The 18,620-nt window shown below is 59.1% G+C and overlaps 1 protein-coding gene across 4 annotated transcripts in view; it reads left to right on the plus strand.

The window, feature by feature from the left end:
* The window catches only part of SPEG (striated muscle enriched protein kinase), a gene marked incomplete at both ends in the record, with an annotated part of 54,680 nt that overhangs the window by 12,668 nt on the left and 23,392 nt on the right, over positions 1 to 18,620 (plus strand). For all 4 annotated transcript variants that reach the window (XM_084231240.1, XM_084231241.1, XM_084231242.1 and 1 more), the window contains 7 exons: positions 757 to 2,054; positions 3,553 to 3,696; positions 4,001 to 4,183; positions 13,918 to 14,093; positions 14,323 to 14,411; positions 15,511 to 15,686; positions 18,123 to 18,383. In XM_084231240.1, coding sequence (XP_084087366.1) covers positions 757 to 2,054; positions 3,553 to 3,696; positions 4,001 to 4,183; positions 13,918 to 14,093; positions 14,323 to 14,411; positions 15,511 to 15,686; positions 18,123 to 18,383 — 2,327 coding nt within the window. The remainder of the gene's footprint in view (positions 1 to 756; positions 2,055 to 3,552; positions 3,697 to 4,000; positions 4,184 to 13,917; positions 14,094 to 14,322; positions 14,412 to 15,510; positions 15,687 to 18,122; positions 18,384 to 18,620) is intronic.

The raw sequence follows: 18,620 nt of genomic DNA on the forward strand, positions 1-18,620 counted from the left end.
CACACCCCGTATTCAGGCCCACGCGGTAGTTATTTCTGAGCTGAGTTATTTCTGAGCACACCCCTTTGGGGAACTTCTGTGCTTCTTGGGGGGTTTCCAAGGACTTCCAAGGTAACTTTCCCAAGGGCAGGACAAAGTCAAAGGCCTGCACTGGGGGTAGATTGATCAAAGGGAACCCACTCCCAGGGACCTCAGCTGCCCCTGCTGTGTGGCCAGCACTGCCGAAGGGCTCAGGTCTGAGTAGGTGCTAGGTGATCCCAGGGAGAGGGGCATTGCTCCCCAAAGTTTTGTGCCTGTTCTTCTAGGGGCCACTCCGAAGGAGTTATGTCTTACTGAGGATGGGCAGGGCTGTGGGGGCCAGCTGAGGGCAGGAATGAGGGGGAGGCTGCATTCCTGAGAGGGCCCCTCCCTATCCAACCCTCCTGCCTGCCCCACCACTCCATCCTTTGGGTCCTAAGCCTCATTCTTTTCTCTCCCACCGCTTAGTCCCGTTTCTGCTTCCCGGGGTCTGGGGGGAGGGGGCTGGCCAGAGCCCCAGGGACTGAGTCTGTACCTGGACCCAACCACAGCCGCCAGCCTCTCCCCAGCACCTGCTCTGGCTGCACCTTCCTCTTAGCGGGGAGGGGGCGGAGGGGCTGGCCCATGTCACCCCCAAGCCTTCCCAGCATGCCCCACCGCCCAGTTCCCGTCACGATCTGGGGGTGGAGGAGGGCAGAGCCCCTGAATCTGCTACCCCTCTTGGTCTTGGCTCTGCAGCAGCGTCCCTCCGAGCGGCCTGTGCAGGGAGGAACCTGACCTTCAGCCTCAGCCTGCCAGCGAAGCGCCGCGCCGCCCGGCCCCGCCGCCCCCCTCCAAGTCGGCGCTGCTGCCCCCACCGTCCCCTCGCGTGGGGAAGCGGCCCCCGCCGGGGCCCGGCGCCCAGCCTCCCGCCGCCACCGCCTCGCCCCACCGGCGCGCCCCGGAGCCGGTGCCGCCCGAGGACACCGCCGAAGAGAAGCGAGGGAAAAAGCCCAAGCCGTCGGGGCCCGCGCTGGCCGGCGCGGCCGAGTCCCGGCCCCAGACGCCCCTGAGCGAGGCCTCGGGCCGCCTGTCGGCGCTGGGCCGCTCCCCGCGCCTGGCGCGCGCCGGCTCGCGCATCCTGGACAAACTGCAGTTTTTCGAGGAGCGAAGGCGCAGCCTGGAGCGCAGCGACTCGCCGCCGGCCCCCCTGCGCCCGTGGGTGCCCCTGCGCAAGGCCCGCTCGCTGGAGCAGCCCAAGTCGGACGGCGCGGCGCCCTGGGGCACGCCCGGGGCCTCGCAGGAGGAGCTGCGGGCGCCCGCGGGCAGCGTGGCCGAGCGGCGCCGCCTGTTCCAGCAGAAGGCGGCCTCGCTGGACGAGCGCACGCGGCAGCGCAGCCCGGCCTCCGACCTCGAGCTGCGCTTCGCGCTGGAGCTGGGCCGCATCCGGCGCTCCACGTCGCGCGAGGAGCTGGTGCGCTCGCACGAGTCCCTGCGCGCCACCCTCCAGCGCGCGCCGTCCCCCCGGGAGCCCGGCGAGCCCCCGCTCTTCTCCCGGCCCGCCACCCCCAAGACCCCGCGGGCCGCGAGCCCCGCGCCCGCCCAGCCGCCCCCTCCCAGCGGTGCGGGGAAGCCCGGGGACGAGCCGGGGAGGCCCCGCAGCCGCGGCCCGGCGGGCAGGACGGAGCCGGTGGAAGGCCCGCAGCAGGAGGTCAGGCGGCGGGACCAGTTCCCGCTGACCCGGGGCAGAACCATCCAGGAGTGTCGAAGCCCGGTGCCAGCGGCCGCCGCCGAGCTCCCCGAGGCTAGGACGAAAGCTCCCCCGGGTCGGAAGCGGGAGCCCCCTGCGCAGGCCGTGCGCTTCCTGCCCTGGGCCACTCCGGGCCAAGAGGGCGCGGCTTTGCCCCAGACCTCGGAGAAGAGCAGGGCGGGGCCTGAGGCCGAGAAGAGGCTGCGCAGAGGACCCGAGGAAGATGGTCCCTGGGGGGCTTGGGACCGCAGAGGGACCCGCAGCCAGGGCCGAGGACGCCGGGCCCGGCCCACCTCGCCAGAGCTCGGTAAGGGCCGGGGGAGGGCGGAGCAGGGACCTGGGTGGGAGGGTGTTTGGGGAGAGGAGGTGGCTATGCTGTGGCCAGCATGAGATTTCCCAGGGAAGGCTTGGACCCAGGTTCCCCGTTTGAATGGGGGATGGTGAAGGTGAGGGTGAGAGCATGTGCCCAGGAGGTGGGGCAGTGCTTGAGTGTGTTGACGGGCAGCGTGAGCTGAGGCCTGATGCCGTAGGTCCCCTGAGTCCGGTGTCCTGCTGTTTTCGGCTCAAGGACCTAACCGTGGGGGCTGGGATGGGGGGGCACCTAAGGAGCCCCGAATCCACACCCCACTCCTGGAGGGCGGGCACTTGGAAACTGGTCTCAATCGTTCGTCAAGTTCCTGCCATCCCAGCCCCATCGGAGGACCCATCCCTGGCCACTGAGCTCAGTGCCGGTCTTCCTTTCTAGCCTCCCCTCTCCCATCTTGAATCCCTGCATCACGAAGACGGTGTCACACCTGTGTTGTTTCCCAGTCTGTCCATGGCTGGTGGCCAGTGGCCAGAACGTCTCTGATGCTGTCTGCTCACCTTGCACATCCACTCGGGGGCCTCGCCTGGAGCAAGGCAGAGGAATCCACCCTTGACAGGCTCCTTCCCTCTGCTGCTTCCCTGGGCCAGATACCTCTACCACTGCTCCCAGCTCACCCTTTCTACGTCTGCTCACCACCCTGTATTTTTCCTCATCAAAATTCGTTTTCATTTTAGTATTGATTGCTTCAAAATCTTTAACGATTTCGCCCCTATCCATCATCCTACCAGCCTCATCATTGTACCCACAGCCCCCCGCCCCAGGCAGTATGTTCACTGGGCGCTTAGGGGGATTATTTTATTTTCATCTGTATGCTGGCGCTCCAAGATATTTCCTGTTCTCTGTCAGCTCCATCTTCATGACAACAAAACTGAGGCTCGGAGAGGTTATCTGATTTGCCCGTGCCATGTAGCATGTAGCTGTCAGCTACAGGCCCCACCTGCACCCTCTTTTGAATCCTGTGACATCACTAAGTTGACAGCTCACTATGTGTGGCCCTGTGCCAGCGCTGGTATCGCTTAAGTCTTGGGTCGCTGTTAGCTAGTCCTCTGCTCCGAAGCTGGTAAGGCTCTGTGGTCCTCGAGCACCTGCACAGGGTCTGATCCACCAGTGCTGATGCCTGATGTGTGTGAAAACCTCACGGCCCCACCTCTCTCCAGAAACCAACACTCTGTGGCTGAGGCTGAGGAGTGGGGAAATGAACAGAGGGTTACAGTGCCCTGTCCTGTCTGAGAGCCCTCTTCCTGTCTTCCTTTCTTTACCTCCTCAGGGTATTCAAGAGAGAAACCCTTCCCCTCCACCCCCGCCCTTCCCCCACTTCTTGGAGTCCCTCCCTCTGCAGTTGGCTTCCTAGGATGTGGGGCTGCCATTACCCCCTCTTCTCCTGAGTCATTCCCGCAGGGACCATATCCCCTCACCCCATCCCCCTTTTCTCTGGCAGAGTCTTCCGACGATTCCTATGTGTCTGCTGGAGAAGAGCCTCTGGAGGCCCCAGTGTTTGAGATCCCCCTGCAGAACACGGTGGTGGCTCCAGGAGCTGACGTGCTGCTCAAGTGTATCGTCACCGCCAACCCCTGGCCTGAAGGTGAGCTCCAAGGCTGGGGGTGGTTTGGGGGAGTGTTGCACCCAGAATTCTTGGAGGGACAGGTGAAGAGGAGGGGAGACCCTCCATCCATGGGGACGGCCTGCCGTGTGTGTCTTTCCCAGAATCCTCCAAGAGGGGACGACAGGCCTGAGCTTCTGTGTGTGAGGGAAAGTCCTCAGGATTCCCTGGGGTTGGGAGAGGAGTGGTTTGGGCAAAGTGTGGGGCATGTGGGTTGGCAGGGAGATTATCTCTAGTGGGCCCCTGTGGGTCATGGCGCCCTGGTCACCCCGACGCTTCCCCACAGTGTCCTGGCAGAAGGATGGGTCCACGCTGCGCAGTGATGGCCGCCTTCTCATCCGTGCTGAAGGCGAGAGGCACACCCTGCTTCTCCGGGAGGCCCAGGAGGCTGACGCCGGGAACTATACAGCTACAGCCACCAATGAGCTGGGCCAGGCCAGCTGTGCTGCCGCCCTGGCCGTGAGACCTGGTAGGGAGCCGGCGAGCCCCGGGGCCGGGCGGGAGCAGTAACCGTCCCTGGTGGGCCAGGCTGCCTTCCCACTCTAGCCGAGCGCTCCTGCTCCCCGGTGCGTGCAGTCTGTTCCTGTGCATTGTCTGCTCTCGTGGCAGCATTTTAAATGGCTCCTGCCTCAGGACAGGGCCAAGTCCCAGGGCACATACCAGGCCAGCCAATTCATGAAGTCACTGAAATTTGTCTTTAGACAGCTTCTAAATGCCATCCTCCCATGGCATTTCCCCGAACAGGGTCCTGTGGGGAAAGCAAATTATCCTTGAGTCTCTGAGAAAAAATCTCTCAGCTCAAAGGGCTTAAAAGCTGAGAGGAGCCTTCTGAAGTCATTTTCTCTGTAGAACAGCACCCCCCACCCTACCCCCAGTAGAAGGAGATGCTGTTAAGTGCCACAGCCTACCCCCTCCCTCGCTCCTGCTGTTGAACCTGAAGCCCTCAAGAGGGTGCAGTGAAGAGCACCCTTCAGAGATGGCAGTGGCTGAGGTTACCTTGCTTTCTATTTTTATGAAAACTCTCACTTGGTGTAGGACTACTTCCTTTGGGTTGAAGCCCAGTTTGTTTGAAGTTCAGGGCAGGGCTGCATGGGTGTCAGTTCAACTCATTCGGTTGCCAGACCTGATAATGTGCTGGTCCTAGCCAGGGGGGCCAGGGTGGGAGGTGAGGCTGCGAAGGGGGCATTCCAGAAGGGAAAGGTATAGACTGAAGCCTTCGGGATATCACCACTGGGTGGGCAACCCCCCTCAGAGGTTGGAGATCCTCTGCTGGAGGACAGTGCAGGCCAGAGGACAGTGCCCAGACCAGTCCAGTGGGGCTGTGTTTGGGGATGCTGGGTGGAGAAGCATCGGGGCCTGGAGCAGGCTGGGATTTAGATCAGCAGGGGGAGGGGCTGGGCATGGCAGGAGGGGGAACAGCACACGCTGTTCTGTCCCTTTCTTTCAGCACTGCGGGAGACAAGATTACAGAGCCTGTCCTGCTGTGGTCCCAGGGCCTCGGCACCTGCCTGTTCAGGGAGGCCTGGGTGGTATCTGACCCGAGTCCCAGTGCTGCATTAGACCCATTGGGTTGCACCATATGGCTCTGTGGAAGGCAGGTCGTCTTCTTTACCTTCCATACCCTCCCAGGAGCCTGGGTTTAAGGCTTTTCTGCCTTGCCCCTCCCACTGCGCTGAATCATACCCAGCCCTCCATTGCATGTTTCCGTCCTTCCATCACCTCTGGGATCTGGCTTCTGACTCAGCTCCTGCTCCCCTTAGGGGGCCCAGGCCTGGCTCCAGGACTCGGTCGATACCTGGCTTGGGCTGAAATTTGGCAAGGGGTGGTGGGGATTGTCCCCCCCATACTGGCTTAGGGCCATTTGGGAGCCTTTTAAGGTTGGGCAGGAGGCTTGGGGCAAGGCAGCTGTCAGCCCTGCACTGGAAGTCTGTGTTTGCCACACCGAGCCTCCCTGCACTTCAGTTTCCTCATTTGTAAACCAGAGATAATTATACCAGCCTCACGAATGAAAGCAAATGTGTGAACGAGCTTTATGAACTGTAAAACTGTAGACAAATGTTAGTTGTTAGCGTTATTAAGGGGTGCTATTGTGCACAGGCTCCGGGAAGCTGCCTTTTCTTTTCTGCTCTTTCATCAGACTGTTTATACCATGGGGACACCCCCCCTGCCCTTGCCTGGCCCCCAGCGCCCCCCCCCATGTTTCCCAGCCACTGTGTCCTCAGTCTGTCAGGGCATCCCTGTGCCTCCTTTACCCTGGGGAGCTAGCAGGGAGCCATGGCATTAGTCAGCAGCACTAGGCTTTGCGGCAAGAGAACAGCCCCCCGTAAATCAGGCTGGCTGGAGGGCCCCAGGGCTTGAGGAGCAGGCACGTGGGTCTTGACTAGGCTTTTGCGGAGGAGGTAGACTTTCTTACCCTACAAGGCACTGTTTGGTCCAGAGCAGCTGGAGAGGGGCCAGCAGTCCTGGAGCAGCAGGAATAGGCAGAACTAGTGGGTGGCACAGACATTTGGCAAGGAAGGGGGTCCCGGGGCTGGGAGTCTGCAGGGAGTGTGGGGAGGGGCTAGGAAGGCTGTCCCGCAGTGTGACTGTGAGCGGGGTGAGAGCAGCTTGAGGGAGCAAATATGTAGTGTCTCTGGGATGAGGCCTTGTGGAATTCCCTCATTGCTCCTCACTGCCCCCCCAGCGCAGTGCCCTGATAACCGGGACTGCCTGCCCTGTGCCCCCTCAGGGTGCCTACCCCAACAAGGGATGGGGCAGAGACAAGGAATGGGTAACTCAAGAACGCAGTGACAAATGTAGCGACCAGGGTGTGTGGTTTAGGAGGCAGGGTCTGCCCTCCCGGCTCCGGCAGCCCCTTGTCCCTCCCACTCCACCAAATAACTCTGCTGAGACCACAGTTCTCCCAAGGGGTGTGTATGTGTCGGGGTGGGTGCTCAGGGATGTGAGAAGTGTACTTAACTGAGGCTCGGCAGCCTGGGCTGCTGCCCACATCCATCACATCAGCATTTATGGAGAACCCACCAGGTGCCAAGTGCTACATCTCTCTACACATTTTTCTTGTTTAGAGAGTGCTGGCTACTCTTTCCCAACTCCTTTCACACCTTTTTCCTTCAGTGAGCTCCATCAAGTCATAGGCACCCCTTGGAGGGATGTGGCCGGGGGTGAAATTCCCCTTCTACAGAGGGGAAGGTGGGAAACTGGAGAGTCAAGTGATTTAGAGCTCGCCCAGAGCTCAGCCCTCCCAAGCCCCTCTAATCTTCCTGGAACATTACAAGCAACAGGTGACTTAGGATGTTGGCAATACTGTGAAGCAAATAAACAGTGTGATTGGCAGACCATGACGCCGGGGCAGGCCAGCTTTTGCAGAGGGCTGGTGTGTCCTGGGGCCTGTGTGGACTGGGTTTTTACGTTTAATCCAGTCCTGAAAGGTAGGTTCTGTTACCACTCTGTGCCACAGAGGAGGAAACCGAGACTTGGGAAGCTTTAGAAAATTCTATAGGGTGGTGCTGAGTGATAGAACTGTGTTGGTAGAACCTTCTCTAATGTACTCATCCAGATCTGGTGGCCCCTAGCTTCTTGCAGCGATCAGCATGAAAGGTGGCCAGTGCAACTGAGGACCTGAATTTTTCCTTTCCTTTTATTTGAATGAATGTGCATTTAAATAGTCTGGATAAGGCCTCCCCGGTGGTGCAGTGGTTGAGCACTGGACTGTGAAGCTGCCCGCAGCCTCGGCAGTGCCGGTTCAATCCCTGGCCGCTGGGTGAGGGTCCCACATGGTGCACAGACCTCTCCTGCTGCGCCTGCTGCTCCCCTCAGCAGTGTAATTTGTCAGTCTGCCTGTTCTGTTCCCCACTCTGGCTCTGGTGAATTCTCCCACCCCCCCCCCACGCTTCTGACAGTACCCAGTGCTTGTATAAATAAATAAATCTTTTTTTAAATAAATAAATAAATAGATAGATAGATAGATAAATAAATAAATAAATAAATAGTCTGGGTAGCTAGTGACTGCCCTGTTGGGGTGCGCAGCTCCAGGAGCAGAAGGCTGGTTAGAAGCTGACCCTTGACTTAAAGCCCAGTGCCTGGGTCTCCCACGTCTACATCCCTAACCTTGGCCCCCTTTCCTGCTACTCTGCAGCGGCTCAGGGTAAAGGTAGAATTATATTCATGGACTCACAGGGTGGGGTGGGGGCAGAGACTGCTAATGCCCTCAGTGGGTGGGTGAAATAGGGGGTTCCCTCTCCTCTCCCTCTGGGCTCCCTGCTTCTGCCCTGGTCCTGCTTAATCTCCCCACATGCCTGCAGGGCTCACTTGGGTTCACCCCCACTCCCACTTCCACCCCTGCTGTGCGCTCTGGTCAGGAGGAGGGGAGATGTGGGAGCCTGCAGTCAGTCCTCCCTCAAGCCCATGTCTCTCATATATCTATATTTTTTTAATGTTTGGTGAATTATGTATTTATTTATTTATTAAAGATTTATTGATTTATTTAGACAAGCACTGGGTACAGTCAGAAGCGCGGGAGGGTGAGAGAATTCACCAGAGCCAGAGCGGGGAGCAGAGCAGGCAGAAGGACCGAAGTACACTGCTGAGGGGAGCAGCGGGCGGCAGGAGAGGTCTGCGCGCCATGTGGGACCCTCCTCCGGTGGCCGGGGAGCAGCCGGGGATCGAACCGGCGCTGCAGAGGCTGCGGGCAGCTTCGCAACCCAGCGCTCAACCGCTGCGCCACCTGGGAGGCCCATGTCTCATATATTTGAGCTCAAGCTTCTAGCATTTTCCAGCTGAGACCTTGGCTTCTTCATTTTACCTTAACTGGCTGCAGTTTTCTCATCTGGCAATCAAGGATCCTCATATCTCCTGCACAACTTAGTAATATTTGTGAAGCTCTGTGGGGCTGCTGATTCAACTCAGGACTTTTGGGCCAGAGAGAAGCCATGGCTTAGCAAAGCTTGGTCTGGTCCTAGCCACGAGACCAGCCCCATTCCAACAGAACAGAGTTGTTTATTGGGGTTTGTGGATACAAGAGGAAAGGGAGAAAGTCCTGGTACCAACATCTGCCCCTCTTCTCCTGGCCTAGTCCTGGGTCCATGCCACAGACTTCCAGGTTTTCCCTTGTGAAGGCAGTGGCCATGGTGGGGGGCGTGTTGGTGTGTGCTGGGGCTCTACCCATCTTTGTTCATCCTTGACGGGGTTTGGGGCAGCATCTGAAAAAGCATTGTGGCCCTTTGCCAGACTCAGCCCTCCTCCCCACCCCTGTCCGCCAGAAGCAGATTGGCCCCAATGGGTGTCCCCCAAATCTGCCTCAGAATGGTGTTAACACTAGGGCAATGGTGTCCTAAGTTACTGTGGCCACCAGTGCTTTGTCTCACCTGGAATCATAGGTGGGAAATTAGCCCCTTCCACAGCCAGGCCTGGCTGGCTGTGAAATTCCCTGTTTCCTTGTCCATTTTAAACCAAATTGGAAGCATTCTTAGCCACAGTTCTGCTCCTTTCCTCAGGGAGATACTCCTTACCGCACCCTGTGGTCACCTCTGGAGAACCTACTGAGTCACTGCCCCCGGCCTGATCAGCCTGTTTAGCTCCAGCACCTTCCCCTTCCACAGATGCCTCAGGGAGCCCCCCTCAGGGGTCGCTGTGAAGGGCACCTCTGCAGCTGGCCTCTGCTGTGTAATTGAGATGGCCTCGGCCTCTGGTTTGGCATCATCACTTCCTGCTTCCTTCTCACCCAGTTATTTTTTTTTTAATTTATTTATACAAGAACCGGGGTACAGGCCAGATGCGCGGAAGGTGAGAGGATTCACCAGAGACAGAGCGGGGAACAGAACAGGCAGACTGACAAAATACACTGCTGAGGGGAGCAGCGGGCGAGACAGGAGAGGTCTGCTCGCCATGTGGGTTGCTCCGAGGCTGGTGGGGATCGAACCGGCACTGCAGAGGCTGCGGACAGCTTCACAGCGCTGCGCTCAACTGCCTGCACCACCAGGGAGGCCCCCCCTTCTCACCCAGTTCTAAAGCCAGAAGGTAGATGTATAATTCTCTGCACACTTATTACCTCTGAACATGTCTGCCAGGAATGCTTTTCCTGCTTCAACCAAAGTCATCATTCCGATGCCACCCCATTCCCTCAGCTTCCCCCACCCTTCTTGCCTGAGCCCAGACTGATATCCTGGCTTGTGCTCCTGTGGCTTCTCATCAGAAGGCTCCTGTGCCTTGGCCTCCTCCTTAAACCTCCTAGCCCTCACAGCCACACCTGGACAGTCAGGGTCCAGCAGCTGTGGGTGAGGTGTCAGTGTGTGTGTGCGGGGGCTAGAGATCTCATGATTTTGCAAGTTCCTGGAACCACCTAGGTAGCAGGCAGAGGCTAGAAGCATCTGTAAAGGGTAAAGAGGATCTGTCTGCTTAGGAGTAGAGGTTGGGATGGCAGAGGGGACCACTGTGGCCCCAAAACCAAGTGAGAGCTGGATTTGCAGGTAAAGCAGAATGCAGGTACTGGCTACAAAGATGGGTTTTTGGCAGTGGGGCAGTGAAAAGTGGGGTGGCATGAGAGCCTGAAATGGAACCCCAAGAGCACTGGGATCCTGTTGGGAATGTGTGAGAGATGCACATTAGCCTACCCAGCCCAGCCCTACTAAATCAGGAGCCCTGGGGTAGGCACCCAGCAGTCTGCAGTGGAAGGAGCCCTCCAGGTGGTAGTGATGCGCAGCGAAGTTGGACAACCGCTGCCGGAGGGTTAGGGACCTTGCTCAGGGTAGAGGCCAGGTGGTCAGTGGGTAGTAGCTGGGCTGTGGGGTTTGACCTCTTGCTTTCAGAGCCCAGCCCTGAAGCTTAGTGGCTGAGCGGGGATTCAGTAGTACCACTCAAGGTGATCATCCTTCCGTGAGAATCACTGGGGCCCCTTAACTTTCATGCACCTAAGAATTTAAAAATGTGGTTTCCCAACCCCCATTTCAGGAAAGCTAATTCTTTGGCTTAGAGTAAGGCCCGAGAATTTATAGGTTTTTTTTTTTAAAGATTTATTTATGCATCCAAGAACTGGGGTGCAGGCCAGAAGTGCTGGGGGTGAGAGGATTCACCAGAGACAGAGTGGGGAGCAGAACAGGCAGATTGACTAAAATACACTACTGAGGGGCACAGCAGGGAGACAGGAGAGATCTGCTGCACCAGGTGTGGGTCAGCTCCCTGGCTGGGGATTAGAACTCAGGCGGTAGTGGTGAAAGCACCAAGACTTAACCCCTAAGCCACGAGGGAGACCTACAATGTCTAGTTTAAACAAGCTCCAGGTGATCCTGGTGTGGAGGTTCAGCATATGTTCTGGGACGCTCTGGTGTAGTGGGCCTTGTGTGACACCTTATACGTCAGTGGCTGTGATTGTACCTATGGTGGAGATTTGGGGTGCACTGGTCTGGAGGGGGGCTCCCGACTTGTAGGGGCCCCAGTGCTGGTATTTTATTTCCATTAAGTGAGGCGGACCTGGGAGCAGTGTTCATAGGATAGACATGTCCACAGAGTCAGGGCAGCACCTCCACGGTGAGCCTATGTGCTCCTGAGGTTTAGGGGAGCATCTGCTGCCCCCTCCCCAGCTGGTATAACTTTGTTTCCCACAGTGAGAAGTGGGTTTGTGGGTAAAGCAGGATGTAGGTGCTGGCTACAAAGATGGTTTGGCGATGGGGCCAGTGAAAGGTAGGGTGGCACCCGAGCCTGGAATGGAACCCCAGAGGCTCTGGGAACCAGAGGCTGGAGGTCCTTGATCAGCCTCCTTGGCCACACAGTTTCGGGGGGTACTGAGGGCTTGTGGACACTTCCTTGTTTTGCAGAGGACTCGTTCTATCACCTTTGGAGGCCGAGCCTCGTGCCCGAGCTGCTCTGACAGGCCCTCTCTGAGGGGCTTGAGGACCTGGCTTCCTTGGGCCCTGGGCGACCCCAAGGTGCTCTCCCCCTGACCGCCACCAGGGGTCTCTGAAGCGCCCTGCAATCAGGGCCCATCCAGCTCTGCTCTCCCTCCTTAGGCCCTTGAGCCACTTCAGCACTGTCTGGAGGTGACCCTGAGGTCATCAAGCTCCATGGAGGGGAGGGGCAGCGCCTCCAGGGACCCAGTCAGTGATCTCAGCATCAGCTGGTGGCCAAACCCCAGCAGATGCCTACCAAGTGCCATACTGCCTTCCCACCCCCACCGCAAGACAAGCGACCTGAATGGAGGCCCCCCTCCTCTGCCAGCCCCCACCCCTCCTTCCTCATTGGCAATGCTGGGAAATGCAGGTCAGAGCTTGGGAATGCGGCCCTGGCTAGGGTGATAGGAGGAGGGAGAAGGACATGTGACTTCCTCGCCTCTCTCCTTTGGTCTCCAAGCCCCTTCGTACACCCAAATACAAAAGGAGGCTAGTTGTGTGGGAGGGGTCATTACAGGAAGGGGCTCCTGTCCTCCTGACAGCCCTGGTGGGGTGACGGGGTGAAGGACGGCTGCCAGCAGGTGCCTGGTAGCGCCTGTAGGAGAAGGGCTGGGTGTGGCTTGGTGCCCCAGGCGACTGCCCAACAGGAGTAGAGAGGTAGAGGTGGGACTCAGGGCCCTCAGGGTTGGGGGGCATCTCTGGGAAGGAGCTAAAGGCCCAGGCATTTCTCTGATTCTCAACACCAGAGAAAACGGGGTTTGCCACGGCTCTGTATTACTTGAGGCTGGCTGCCCATGGGGACCTTGGCGTCTAGGTCAGAGAAGGGGCGTCATCGGGCCATCTGGCATCCTTTCCTCCTTGGGGGACATGTGGAAAGGATGCTGGAATTCAGTGCCACCCCCATCTTCCCAAGGCCCCACACTCTGAGTTAAGGTGCCACTGAGGGGGCTTCGCTCTTGTCAGGGACCAGAAGCTGTCAGGAGAGAAAAGGCAGATCCCACTGCTGGGAAAGAGCAGGGCTGCTAAATACAGCCCATTGGCCTGGCCCCTCCCCTCCCTTCCCCCTCCATCGGCCCTAGCTGCTTGTGGTCTCAGCAGGCACCACCTTCCCCGGCCAGCTGCCTGCTGCCATCCAGCTTGTCCCCGCCCAGCCAGCCCCCACCTACTCCTTCCCACTCCTCAGCGCCCTCCCCTCCCCCAGGCCCTCTGCCCAGCCTCAGCAGGGTCAGCCAGTGAGTGGGGCTGGGCAGGCTGGGCTCCTGCTCCCTGGGGAGCTGGGTGGGGTGGGCAGTGGGCAAGCAACAGGAGGGCCTGGTGCCAGGGCAGAACCTTCGGGACAGGCGCAGGCTGGGGTCTGCGTGCAGAATCTTGGGGTGAGTTGGGGTGCAGCTCTGCGGGCGGGTGGCTGGGTCACAGGAGCTTGAGGTGGGGGGACCAGGAGGAGGGGCAGGGGCTGTGACGGATTCATGTCTGTATTTGGAAGTCGGATAGGAGCCAACTCAGTGAGGCTGGGCCCCTGGCCAGTTGTAGGGGAGGGCGTCAGGGCCCTGGGGACACCCCTCCCCCCAAATGACGTGGTGCCCCCCTTTTCCCCAGCCTGAGATGCCCTTCTCTGTGTATGACTCAAACTCTGCCTTCCCTTCCCCTGAGAGCTTTGGGGTCCATGCTTTAGGGCTGAGGCCAACAGGTGCCCCTGGGGTGTCTGGAGCAGGAAGCTGAGAAGGGAGGGGGAAGGGCCAGTTGGACAGAGCCACTTCATTGGCCCTGGCTCCGAGGTCAGGATGGGGCTTGTCTGAACTGTGTGTCTTTCTGCACAGGCCTAGCTCACCCGAGAAACGGGTGTCCTGGCTGTGCCACTCTGGGGTACAGAGAGGTGAGCCAGCTGCATTTAGCCCTTGTAGTTCCATGCTGGGAATGTGGTTCCCTGCTCCCATAGCATTTCCGGTCTCTGACAAGGCCCAGGGTAGCTCCTCTGCTTCCCAAATCCTTTGCTCCAGGCCATTCTCTATGGCCCCCACCTCCCACCCTCCCTACACCCCCCCTCCCCCCCGCTCAGGAGGAGCAGCAGTGTCAGTGTTGGGAGAGTCCAGAGCCAAGCAGGACTCAGGGTCTAAGGGACAGGAAACACCTGGGTAAGTTCACGCAGCAGGCAAGTGGGAACCCCAGGAAGGGAGGTCAGGGTAGACTGCCATTGCAGACCTCATCAGGCCCCTGTCCCCAGGGTTCGCCCTGGGGTAGCACCTCATCCTTACCCTAGCGTTGTCTCTGCCCGCCCCCCTGGTTGCTCTGTGCCACTGTCTTACTTCCTCTCTCTCTCCTCCAGGTGGGTCCACATCTCCCTTCAGCAGCCCCATCACCTCTGACGAGGAGTATCTGAGCCCTCCAGAAGAGTTCCCTGAATCTGGGGAGACCTGGCCTCAAACTCCCACGATGAAACTCAGTCCCAGCCAGAACCGTCGTGCCTCAGACAGTGGCTCCAAGGCACCCCCCACCTTCAAGGTCAGCCCCCCGAGGTCAGCCCCTGAGTGCCCATAGTCTTTCGTGTGTCACCTGGTTTTGGGGGCCATGCCAGGCTCCAGCAAGATCTAGAGCTTGGCCCCATCAACCCTCCTTACCCAGAGCCAGCTTCATTCAATCTGGTACAGAAGAGGTATCTGTCCCACGCCCCCCAACCACCAGGAGACAAAACTGGGCCCTGTCTCCCCTGACACTTTGGGGTCCCCTTTAGGTCTCACTTATGGACCAGTCAGTAAGAGAAGGCCAAGATGTCACCATGAGCATCCGTGTGCAGGGGGAGCCCAAGCCTGTGGTCTCCTGGTGAGTAGCAGCCCCGCCACTGCCTGCAGCATTCCCGGTCCAGGCCTGCCTCTGGGCGCAGGGAGTGTACTTCTCCTTGACTCCCCGGGCCTCATCCCAGGTACAGTGCTTTCCTCCTCTCGCACACCCCTCCCCTGGCCCTGCTCTTCCAGGCTCATCCAGGGCTCCCCCTTTTGGGGAAGGCCTAGGGGACAAATGGCCGCCTGTCTTCACTTGAAGTTCTGGTCTCTCACTCCTGGAGAAGCTGCCCAGCCCCACACAGCCCACCCCCAGCCCAGTGGGTTGACAGCAACAGTGACTTTTGAGGCCTGCTTTGTACTCAGGTGTCACCATTTGTGTCCGAGCTGCCAGCGCCTGGCCTCTAGTGCATGCCCCTCGACAGCACCTTATCCTGGTGCCTGGGACTTTGATCACTGGGCTTGTAGCTTTTCATTGTTTGTGGTCTATTTTCTTTTTTTTTTTTTTTTTTTTATTTTTGCAAAGAAGAACTGGAGTGTAGGCTAGAAGTGCAGGGATTCACCAGAGACAGAGTGGGGAGCAGAACAGGCAGACTGACTGAAATACACTGCTGAGGGGAGCAGCGGGCAAGACAGGAGAGGTCTGCTGCGCCATGAGGGTCAGCTCCCTGGTCGGGGATCAAACTCAGGCCGTAGAGGTGATAGCACTGAGACTTAACCCATAGCCCACCAGGGAGGCCCCTATTTTTCATTTTTAATTGATTTCTAATCAGTGTGATTTTTTTTAAATTGTAAGTCATTTCATATCCTTTCAGGAAGTAGGAAAGCTGGTTGGTCATTTATAAACAAATGAAAATAAAATAAGAGGAAATTAAAGAATGATCAAGAGCTGAATAGGTTCTGAGGAGGGAGAGGTTGAAATGGGCAGAGGTAGTCCGGGAGGTCCCACAAGGGGTAGGATTGCAGAGTGGGAGTGAAAGCCCAGACCTGGACCACAGACGCACCCCTCATTGGCAGGACAGATCTGGAAGGTGGACAAATGGTGTGAGGATGGAGCGGCCTGTGATCGGCCTCTGTGGTCCCACTTCCTGTGGCATGCAGGCCTGGACCCTGGTCCACACTGAGTTCTCTCCGCCCTGCAGGCTGAGGAACCGGCAGCCCGTGCGCCCGGATCAGCGGCGCTTCGCAGAGGAGGCAGAGGGTGGGCTGTGCCGGCTGCGGATCCTGGCGGCGGAGCGGGGCGACGCTGGCTTCTACACCTGCAAAGCGGTTAATGAGTACGGTGCGCGGCAGTGCGAGGCCCGCCTGGAGGTCCGAGGTGAGTATCTTACCCTCACCCTCTCCATGAACTCCCACGCCAGCCCTGCCTCATCCCTGCCCTACTCCCAAGGCTCACACCACCCCAGTTACAGGATACCAGAATGGAAAGGTCCTCAAGGAGCCCAAATTTAGTGGCTTATGTTATAGTTGAGTAAACTGAGAAGGACAGTGACTTGCCCAAGGCCACACAGCAGATGGTTCAGTGCTCGGCTTACAACACAGTACTGCCTTCCCCGAGCTCGTCGCACCTGCCCCCAATGCCAGCCCAAGACCTTTCCGGCCACCGCTGCCCTCGCCCCACACTCCTCCAAGCCTTTGTCACCTTGTCCTCCCAGGCGCTCCCTCACACTCTCTGCCCGCTCTCCTCTTGTCCTTTGCCTGCCTCCCCTGCCATTGCTGCGCAGAAGCTATTGTGGTTGGGGATGTGGCAATGGGAAGAGTCTGACAGTTGGACCCGTTCGGAGGGCCCTTGGGGTGACTTTGGGCATGGAGCATCGCAGGGACCCCAGGGTTGCCAGTGAGCAGAGCTATGAAATGTTGAGGGGCCTGAGCCCCGGAGTTGGCGCTCGAGGGCAGGGGCCTCTCAGGCGGCGGGATAGCAAGACCTAGCCAGGCTGCCTTGGGGACTGGTGGGCTTTCCTCCCCAGGGCTGGCCATTCGCCTCAGCTCTACCTCACTCTTCCATGTGGACGGGTCAGGCCCAGGAGCCCCTCCCAGCTCCATACTCAGCCATCCTCCCTCCCTGCCTCCTACCAGGCTCAGTCCCTTCCAGACTGGCAGAGTGCAGCTCTGAGAGCTCCCAGGACACCCCCAGGCCATGCTGGTGTATGGACCCCAAAAGCCATGGGCACCTCCACTGGGCCCTGCCTGCCTCAGTTGCTCTGCCCTATACCTCCCTTTTCTGGGGTTGCCACCTCTTCTGAATTCTTCAGCCCCCCACCCCCAACCTATTGCCTGGCCTGCTCCTTCCCCTCCAGGCTCTGCCTTGCTTCTCTGTGTTAACCTTTGTCTCGGTGCTTCTCTCTCTTTGGGTTTCCTCCGACATCTCCCAGGCTTTGGGATGCTCCTGCCAACTGTGAAAGTCTCTCCCCCGGTTGCCCAGGCACCCGAGAGACCCAGCCTCTGGCTGGCTGCCAGGCCCCCAACCCCAGGGCCAACCTTGGGGAGCTAAACGTGGCAGTGCCACCTAGCAGTTTTAGAGGCAGCTCTCCACCAGAGGGGCCCTAGCCAGGTCTGCGTGTGTGTGCATGGGTATGTGTGCCTGTGCGTGCGTGTGCTGCACTAACCTGCTGCTTGCTGACTGAGGTTTTTGTCTGTACACAGGCGAGTGAGCTCAGGGGGCCACCTGCGCTCCCCCCGCTACCCTCCGAGCCGCGCCCCTGTCTCAGGCACCTCTCGGACCTCCTCGCTGTGTTTCACTGCCTCCTGCCCACAGACCCTGCCGGCCCGCCGGCCTGGACCCCGCCCCAGCCTTCCCTCCCCTTCCCACTCCACACAGCACCCTGGGATAACCCATGGGCTCCTGTGAACCTTCCCTCCCTGAGTGGACATCTGGCTGGGCAGGCTGGGAACCCCCCATGGACTGAGTGCCAACAAAGGGTGGCCATGAGGGGAGTATCAAGACCCCCCAGTCTCTCCCCATAGGGGAGCACCCAGCAGTGCATGTGCTAACGCGGCTACAGGCCCTGTCTGTCTCTCCGTTTGTTTGTCTGTGTGTCTGTGGCAGTCAGGGAAGGGTGTCTCAGAGCTGACAAGGGACTAAGGACAGGGCATGGCGTCTGCAGGGTGGAGGGCCTGGGGGTTGGGGCAGAGGGTTCACAAAGAGGGGGGTCAGGGCACTGATCATTCCAGAAATGGGTTTCCAATGGCACAGCACTTTCTATTTCACAAGAGACCAGCAGCCAGAGGCCCCAGGGCGCAGTGCTGGTGAGGAGGCCTGGCAAAGCCCTGGCTCTGGTGGGTTTGGGGCCCATTCAGGCTCCCTCCTTCATGGTCAGGGCCAGGGATGCTATCTGGGAAGGAGGGAGCTGTCCAGGCTTGGTGCAGAGGGAGGGGCTGCTGTAGGTATGTGGAGATATTCAGAAATACCTGTTTCTTAGCTCAAATAAAGTCCAGTTTGTACCCAGCTGGTGTGCTGTGTTTTGTTTTTCTCCCCGCCGCCGTCTTTGTCCCCACACAGCCCTCTGTTTTCCTGCCCTCGATTCCCTCTAGCTTCTGAGCTCACACTCGCGAGCCAGCCGGGGTCGCCATCCTGAAGCCAGGCCTGGGAGCCCCGTGCTGTCCCGACCAGTGGGCGGGTGGGCGTTCCCTGTGTCCAAAGGAACAAAATGCATCTCTCTCTCTGTGTCTGTCTGTCTCTCTGTGTGTGCGTGTGTGTGTCTCCCTGCCCCGTGTCTCTGCTCCATGCGTGCCCCCCGTGGCCGCTTCCCCCCAGCACACCCTGAAAGCCGGTCCCTGGCCGTGCTGGCCCCCCTGCAGGACGTGGACGTGGGGGCCGGGGAGATGGCGCTGTTTGAGTGCCTGGTGGCGGGTCCTGCCGACGTGGAGGTAGACTGGCTGTGCCGTGGCCGCCTGCTGCAGCCCGCGCTGCTCAAATGCAAGATGCATTTCGATGGCCGGAAATGCAAGCTGCTGCTCACCTCTGTGCATGAGGACGACAGCGGCGTCTACACCTGCAAACTCAGCACGGCCAAAGGTAACTGCCCACTTGGGCCCTTGGGCAGCCGTGGGCGCCCACCAGCTGGAGGGAGGGGGCCGGAGGGAAAGAAGCTGGGTGCAGAATAAGAAGCCCAGGAATGGGGCACCCTCTTGTGGGGTGGGAGATAGTGCAGCCCACTTGCCTCAATGAAGTCGCATGCAGAGTGGCACCTGGCACAGGGCAAGTCCTGTTCTGTGCCAGTGGCTGTCCCGAGTGGGGAGCCAGTCTGCCGAG

Source organism: Talpa europaea (genome assembly GCF_964194135.1).
Source record: "Talpa europaea genome assembly, chromosome: 1".
In the NCBI taxonomy this organism is placed as follows: Eukaryota; Metazoa; Chordata; class Mammalia; order Eulipotyphla; family Talpidae; genus Talpa; species Talpa europaea.